General features: G+C 39.5%; 1 protein-coding gene across 1 annotated transcript; it reads left to right on the forward strand.

Moving 5' to 3' along the window:
* Window positions 1–777: 777 nt before the first annotated feature.
* Window positions 778–7,594, forward strand: MRPL15 (mitochondrial ribosomal protein L15). The gene is made up of 5 exons (XM_020795984.3): window positions 778–977; window positions 2,308–2,465; window positions 4,351–4,516; window positions 5,652–5,775; window positions 7,160–7,594. The coding sequence occupies exons 1-5, from the start codon at window positions 861–863 to the stop codon at window positions 7,495–7,497; spliced, it is 903 nt and encodes a 300-aa protein (XP_020651643.2). The 5' UTR covers window positions 778–860; the 3' UTR covers window positions 7,498–7,594.
* The last annotated feature ends 267 nt before the right edge of the window (window positions 7,595–7,861 follow it).

The following is a 7,861-nucleotide window of genomic DNA, read 5'->3' on the forward strand; positions in this document are numbered from 1 at the left end:
CATGGCACTGTTAAAAAACTAACAGCTTTATTGCAATCGTTTGCAAGGAATGTTAGTCTAAAATTTCACAAGAATTTTGGTATTACTTTCGTTTTGGTTTTTGTTGGTATTTGGGAGGGTTTGGAGTCTCAGGTTTAACATAGCTTGACTTTAAGATCTCTCATATGGGTTTATTGGAAAAACATCGCATACTGGAGGTCTTTATTGCAACACCTCTTAAGAAAGAGGCAATAGAAAAGAATGCGTCGAGGGACAGAGTTATTCCAGATGAAAGTCTTTTTGTTAACTGTGCTTGTTTGTGTTTGTTTGCTACTATAAAACTGACCGTGCAGTAAACGGTAAGGTATACAAAACATTTCGCGGTTTGCACCATAGCAGCTATGACCTCCCAAAGCTCTTGTGGTTAAATGCCCTCCTCAGGTTTTGCAAACTCAAGGGCGTGGTTTCCTTCATTAACTAGTCAAATCATCCGTTATGTGGTCTTCCTCTTCTCCCGTTGCCATGATCTTTCCCTAGCGTGATTGTCTCTTTCCCAAAGAGTCCCCACTGTCAAATTCAAATCTTGCGCCAGTTGAACGTAGACTTCTGGGATCGTTTTTTGCGCTCAGGGTCATTGGCCTTGCACCGTCCTTCATGCTGCAATCCTGGAGTTCTTTATTTCCTTGGAAGGAGGCGCCTCCGATCTCAATTGGACTTGCTTTTCAATAGGCGTGAACTTCTATATAATCCTGAAACCAAGCGGGTCGGATCGGTCTACTTTTTTCTCTCTCTAGGGGAAGTACGTTACCAATCCTGCGCCTGCGCAGAGGCAGCTAATCTGACAGCTTCCTCTTCGTCTATTGCTCGGAGGGAAGTGATCAATGGCGGCGGCCTCGGGAGCTGCAGGAGGGGGCAGGGGCAGGGCATTGGAGACGCTGCGGACCCTGCCCCGGGTCAGCCTCGCCAACCTACGACCCAACGATGGCGCCCGGCAGCCGGTGAGTTGTCGGAGGCTGGCTCCTTGCAGAGTGGCTGCGGCGTAAGCTGCTTGGGTCTGGAACTCGTGGGACCAGGTGGTCCCACAGCATATCAGACCCTCTCCGAGATCCAATTTAGGGCTTAATTTCTTTAACGTTTCCACTTTCTGAGCCCTTTCCAAAGGGTGCCTGAACCTGTGGAGGTAACATGGCTGGCAGAAATTCATCAGGTGCTGTTTTCCCACTTCATACTTAATGAGTATTAGAGGGCACCAGCGCTTGGATTTCTGTTCGTGTGGGTAGTTGATAAAGTTGTAAAAGAGTTGCGAATTCCAGGCTTATTTCCCACAATTGACTAATAATAGTAATTGTGTGGTGTCCAGTCAGTTCTGACATAGCAATCCTTTTTCAGGGTCCTCTAGGTAGAGAGTACTCGGAAGTGGTTTACCATTCCTTTCTGGGGGTACACTGAGATTTTGCAGCTTGGCCAAGGCCACATAGGCTGACTCTTCTGGGAAATACAGTGGGGAATAACTCCTGACCTCTGGTTCCACAGATGCCTAATTCACAAGGACTTCCCTTTATTAAATTTCATTTCTGTGCGCAAATTTTGCGTTGTATCTTTTTTGACTATGCATTATTTCTTGCATATGGTCTGTATATGTATCACTATGTGTGTGCATACTCATGCTTGCATCCATATACAGTTGGCTACAAACATTTGAGAATATGGCTGTGTCCCCTCACAATGCTAAACTTCGCTAGTGTGAATGAGCTGATGCTAGAGCATGGAGCCTGTACACTCTTACCTCTGCCCTTCTGCTTGGCAAATGGATAGATAAAATGATTTGTTGTGCATCATGGCTGAACTCAGGATCATGAATTATTACTCCTAAACAAGCCAAGGTTTGTTGTTGATTTACACACTCTGGCATATTTGGGAGCAACAAAAGGGGATTCATGCATTTGGCTGTAACTTGCCACAAACAATTTGGGGCTGTTGTTTCCATTCAGTTGAGTGGTAAAAGCAAAGAATTTTAAATAGGTTGCATGCACTAGTATCTAGGTAATTCTCAGTAATTTTAGAGATATTGGTTTACCATTCTGATTTCATGTGACTTCTGTCCCATAGTTCTATATACGTAGTTGATGCAAGTGTCCTATGTTGCTTTTGATACAGTTCTTTATGTGTTTACTCAGAGGCCAGTCCAGCTGTATTTGGCAGCATATACTTCCAAATCAATGTCTATTAAACAGTGTGTGCTTTAAACAGGTGCCTGTAGTACAGAACAATTTCTTTTCTTAATTGGACTGAATTTCTCTTATGTAACAAACTGATTATTGATTTTAGGAGAAAAGACGTGGCCGTGGAAGGTATGGAGGTAAAAAAAGTGGACGCGGTCATAAAGGAGAAAGACAGAGAGGGACCCGCCCACGATTAGGATTTGAAGGTGGCCAGACTCCATTTTATCTGGTTATTCCAAAATATGGCTACAATGAAAATCACAGGTAAGTCTGCTTCCTTATGGCTTGTAAAATAAAATAAAAAATCTATAGTAAACATTAGTCTTAACCATGCCTAAATATCTGTTCTATTTTGGATCCATGAGTCACATTGCAATTTTTGAATTACCTTGTTGGCTACAGATTTTTAAAAGCTTGTACAAACATGATTGTATACAAAAATACAGCACTGAAGAGTATGAAGTGCATTTATTTGCAAAGTTATCCTCATGCCAGTATATGCAAATACCAAGAATCATGGTTTACAATTTGTTCTGATAAATAGAACCCAAACCCCAGAAGAACATGGCACATGATAAATAAAGTAAAAAGTGATAATAAGCCCAGCATCAGACAGAATAGGAAACCTTTTGTTAACTGCTCATTAATTTAATTATTGAATTCTTCAACACATTTTGGAATTAATTATTACCATTATCAAAATCATAGCATCCCTGTTGAACAAAGCCAATAAATTGAGTTGAAAAATAGCAAAGGACCAGGAGTGAGGGGTTGCTTTTGTAGCATTTTTCTAACTGCATTTGATTTCTCTGTCAGGAATGCAGAAAGATTCTCTATGTTTCAAACCTTTCTCAGCTCCTGAAGGCAGAGTTCATGAGTTATTGGCTCCTTGAGGAACTGAAAATAACACTAAAACACTTTGAGTAATTAATAAGGCATCATTAACAATTTTCTAACAGTCATCAACCTGAAGTCGTCAACCAGAGGCTGGGCCTTCTCAGCAGTGGCCACCCCACTCTGGAACTCTCTCCCTGTGGAGGTGCAGTCGGCCCCCACCCTCCTGAGCTTCCGTAAACAAGTGAAAACCTGGCTTTTTACCCAGGCTTTTATAGCCCTTATCCCTTTGTAATACTAATTTTGTACTGAGTTTATGCTGACCCATGGTTCACCAAATGAGTTTTTGTTTTTATATGTTCACTTTTTAAAAAATTGTTGCATGGTATATTTTTCTTATTTCCTCGAAGCTGCCCAGAGTAGTAGGTGAGGTATAGATTTAAATAAACAAACAAATAAATAAATCCCATACTGAAATTTTAGGCTTTCTAAGGAGAGATGAATACTTCCATTTAGTTGTGTGTGAGTATATGTAACTATTGTACCTACAGATTTTTGAGAAAAACAGAAATTTGTAACTGGGTAAAATATGCAAAGGGTTAACTTTAGAATTTTTAGCTTGGAGCTGATTGTCATATGGCAGAAACTGATCCACTTCCTTTTTGGATGGATGGAGGAGGATTAGCAGAGTCCTTTTTCACTTCATGTAGTGTTTGGTCAAATTATTATACTGTTCTGAAATCCTGAATCAGCCTTATGCAAACAGATACAAGGAATAATTTGACATTCTTCCTCCTTCAATAGCTGTAGAAGACAAGTTTATGTGTTGCTTTCAGCAGTGAGACCTTACTTAATGTTATTCTACAACTAGATTCTTTGCTTCCTTGTGCAAAGAAAGGAGGTCAGTTGGCAGCACGAGGTACAGTCTTGTACCGCTAAACTGGAGGGACACTGACAGTTCTGTTAACAAGAGCTTAAAATCAGATATGTAGCCTCCTATAAAGGAAGAAACATGATGTAAATTCACTGGGTTGAACATAAGTATTCAAGAAGTATTGAAGTAAGCAAGCCAGTTTTTATACATACAAGAAGGTGCATGAAGTTTGTTTCCCATGCCATGCAGCACAAGCAGTATTTCCTTTGCGTTTCACCACAGAGTTTGAAAAAGTATAGGGCAGATTTCCATGACGAAAATCTTGAACTCTCACACAGTCTGGTGCTTTGACAACTAGGAGTTGTAGAGAAGAAATGTTCTGTTGGATTTCATCCTTGGTGTTCTGAACGTTTGTTTTCTTTTCATTCATTGTTTCTACAGCTTGAGGCGTCAGTATCCACCCCTCACTCTCAGAAGGCTACAGTACTTGATTGACTTAGGTAGAGTTGACCCTACACAACCCATTGATTTAACACAATTGACAAATGCCAGAGGTGTACTGATGCAGGTATCTAAAAGACATTATGGCATCAATCTCGTGGAGGAGGTAAGTCTTTATTTATGGCATTTTGATTAATAATAATAATTTTTCAAAGTCATTGTTTAGAAATGTATATTTTACACCTGAATCCACCAGAGGGCAGTACTCATTGTGAGAGTGTTTCATTTTACAGTACTGTATACTTGTTAGGCAAGACTTAATACGTTATTTCTGTGCAAAAGTGCATCTGGAAAGGTTAAGCATTTTATATTATAGTTTGGTAAGTGAGAAATTGCTTGGGCAAAATTGCTGATGCCATCAGTCTTATTCGAAAATTTCTGGAAAGTACCATAGAATTTCCAAAAACGATTGCAACTATGTAATATAAAGTGGATGAGTGGTATTAAAGTATTTTCACTGGGCAGACTCCAAAAATATACGTGTATCAGACTTTTGAACAACTGTCCCTGTCCCTGCATTTTATTATTTGCATATTTTAGGATTGTAGCATCTGGAGTACAATAAAAGCAATAGAAAACAATTCAATAATTTTAAGCCATTTAAAATATTAAAAACAACTTGAACATTGAAACCAATGAAAATAAAGAAGTCTCAATAGCCTATTAAAGCCATGATCTTTAATCCAAAAAAAAAAAAAAAACAACCCTTGGTGGATAACCATCTTTTAATTTGGTGCCAAAATTAGATTGGTGTCAGGGCCAATCAAACCTCAAAGTGAAGGGTATCCCATAAATGAAATGGTATAACTGAAAAAGCCCTCCTTTAGGTCTCCACATAGTGGATTGTTCTCCAGAAGAAGATGGAGTACCCCACCCACGGGCTGATCTTGTCCCTGTCCAAGAACGATTGTAGCCATGGGTAATTGAATATGGCCCCAGGCACTTTGAACCACTCTGCTTACTTGAGACATAAATAATAAAGATGGGTCAAGGAGTACCCCAAACTATGTACCTGCTCCTTCACTAGGAACAAGTCATCTACCTAACTTCCAGACATGGGAGCCATGGAGCTTCCATTTTGTTGGGATTCAGCTTCAGTTTATTGGTCCTCATTCAGGCCATTACAGCCTCCAAACAGTGATTCAGCAGATGCTCAGACTCACTCAGCTCCATTAATAAGGAGATGTAGAGCTGGCTGTCTTCTGTTGTTCTTGTGATCTAACTACTGTTTGTACTTACAGGGGGCTGATCACTTTGCAGCAAAAATAAATATTGAAGTACAGATTGCATCTGAACTAGCCATTGCTGCTATTGAAAGAAATGGTGGAGTTGTCACAACAGCTTTCTATGATCCAAGGAGTTTGGGTAAGAAATCTCACTATCATTGTGCCAAAATATAAGAATAGTCTGTGGTATATTGAGTGGCATCACTAACTCATTCTAGTCAAGGTATAAAGTTTGTTCTTTCTTGTGGAAAAAAAGGAAAGGTTCTGTGCTGAATTTAAAGTTTATAGACTTCTTGTTGAGGTCATGAAGTAAATGAGGAATTTTGTGTGGACAGGCAGGCTGACATATTGCATTGCTTTGTCCTAAGGAGCAGATTTAGAAGGTTCTTTTTATACCCTGTAATGATAGCTGATAAATAGCAATGAAGAATACTGTAGTTAGTATCCAAGGACCCTATCCTGATCATGGAGCCAACAGCGCATGCAAAGTCCCATTGGCATTCCTCTAAGTGAACATGAACAACTTTGCCTTCTGTATGCTTTTGGCCTACAATTTCCATCATCTCTAGCTAGTAGGGAATTATGGGAGTTGTAGTCAAAAATGTGGAAGGGCGCAGTTGCCCATCCTTACATTAAAATGGCATGTCTCTTAGCTTTATGTTAATGGGAGTGGGAGAGAAGGCATTACTTAAGGTAACGTGAAGTTGATTATTTAAGATAATAAAAATGAAAACCAGCAACCTGAAATTATCTCAGAAATAAATAGGTAGCAACTTACGATTATTTAGAAAAAGTCTTATGTGAACTGTATTATTAAATCTGTACAAACAAGTTTCATGAAAGCTGTTCACAAAAGTAGTACTGAGTACAGCAAGCTCTGGTAATCAAACTGAGAGGTTGCTAGGACAAGCAAGATGGCAATTTCACTTCTTCCTCTGCAGCCAGCATTTTTAAAAAATGCAACACTTGGGTCATAGGAACCCAAGAGCAACGCTGCAGTGGCAAGATCCCTGGCTATGAATCTGTTCTTTTAAGAGGGAGGATGACCCTGCCCAGCAAATGCGTCTTTCTTGTCCATGACCAGATCGACTGGCCTGTTTTGTCTAGATGGAGTTTTGGTTTGTTCATTTTCATCCAGTCTATTCCTGACATTATGCAGTTTGTCCAGTTCTGTTGTAGAAAACAAAGGATACCAACTTAGTGTTCTTTATGCTTGAGGGACTTCATGTCCTTTAATAGCTGTTGACACATGCTAATTAAATGGGCCAATTTGTTATCCTGTAAAAGATCACAAAGATAATGGCACCTAAAAAATTAAGGGTATCCCCTGTCCATTATTTTACATGTCAGTTTTCTAGTTTTCCCAGTTGCAAATATAATCGGCAGTAAAAAGTGTTTGAACTTGTTAAAAAGAGCACAATATTAAAAATGTCTTTATACAATATGCCAGTGTGCCCAAGATAGGATTTTTAATGCCAGAGTAGCTAATTCTATATCTCTTTGTCCCACTGTTTTGCACATAGAAATCCTCTGCAAGCCCGTGCCATTTTTTCAACGAGGCCAGCCTATTCCAAAACGAATGCTCCCACCAGAAGAGCTTGTCCGTTACTATACAGATCCTAAGAACCGTGGGTACTTGGCTGATCCGTCAAAGGTTGCAGAAGCAAGGCTGGAACTTGCTAAAAAGTATGGTTATGTCCTGCCAGATATTACAAGAGATGAACTTTTCCAAATGTTGAGCTCACGGAAAGATCCCAGGCAGATCTTCTTTGGTCTTGCTCCAGGCTGGATTGTAAACATGGCAGAAAAGAAAATTCTGAAGCCTACTGATGAGAGGTTGCTGAAATATTACAGTTCGTGAATACTTAGATTGGAAGCATTTGCAAAACCTCTTGGTTATTACAGAAATGCACATTATAATTACTTGCTAGAAAATAAATCTGGATAAAATGTCAAAATGCTGAATTTGTATGTTCCTTTTACTCCTTGATATTTAAATTTTTCTTTATATGAGAAGCGATTGATCAGTATGATTAATCTTCCAGTTTTAGGTTTCTCTTATATGCCTCTACTAAACACAACATGACTCCTGTATTTGTGGAATTGATATCTGTGATTTCAGTTATCTGTGATTTACCGCAGCCCAATATACAACATGCAAGGGGGTGGGCCTTGTGGCCTTTATCCTGCCTTCATGTATGCTGTGTATAGTGTTTGCTACTATC

Source organism: Pogona vitticeps, chromosome 4 (assembly GCF_051106095.1).
Source record: "Pogona vitticeps strain Pit_001003342236 chromosome 4, PviZW2.1, whole genome shotgun sequence".
In the NCBI taxonomy this organism is placed as follows: domain Eukaryota; kingdom Metazoa; phylum Chordata; class Lepidosauria; order Squamata; family Agamidae; genus Pogona; species Pogona vitticeps.

Excerpts from the sequence above, each read along its gene's own strand:
- MRPL15 (XM_020795984.3), top strand. The coding sequence starts at position 861 with ATGGCGGCGGCCTCGGGAGCTGCAGGAGGGGGCAGGGGCAGGGCATTG. Across the intron at positions 2,466-4,350 it reads GGCTACAATGAAAATCACAG|CTTGAGGCGTCAGTATCCAC; the intron begins GTAAGTCTGCTT and ends TTGTTTCTACAG. Across the intron at positions 4,517-5,651 it reads GCATCAATCTCGTGGAGGAG|GGGGCTGATCACTTTGCAGC; the intron begins GTAAGTCTTTAT and ends TTGTACTTACAG.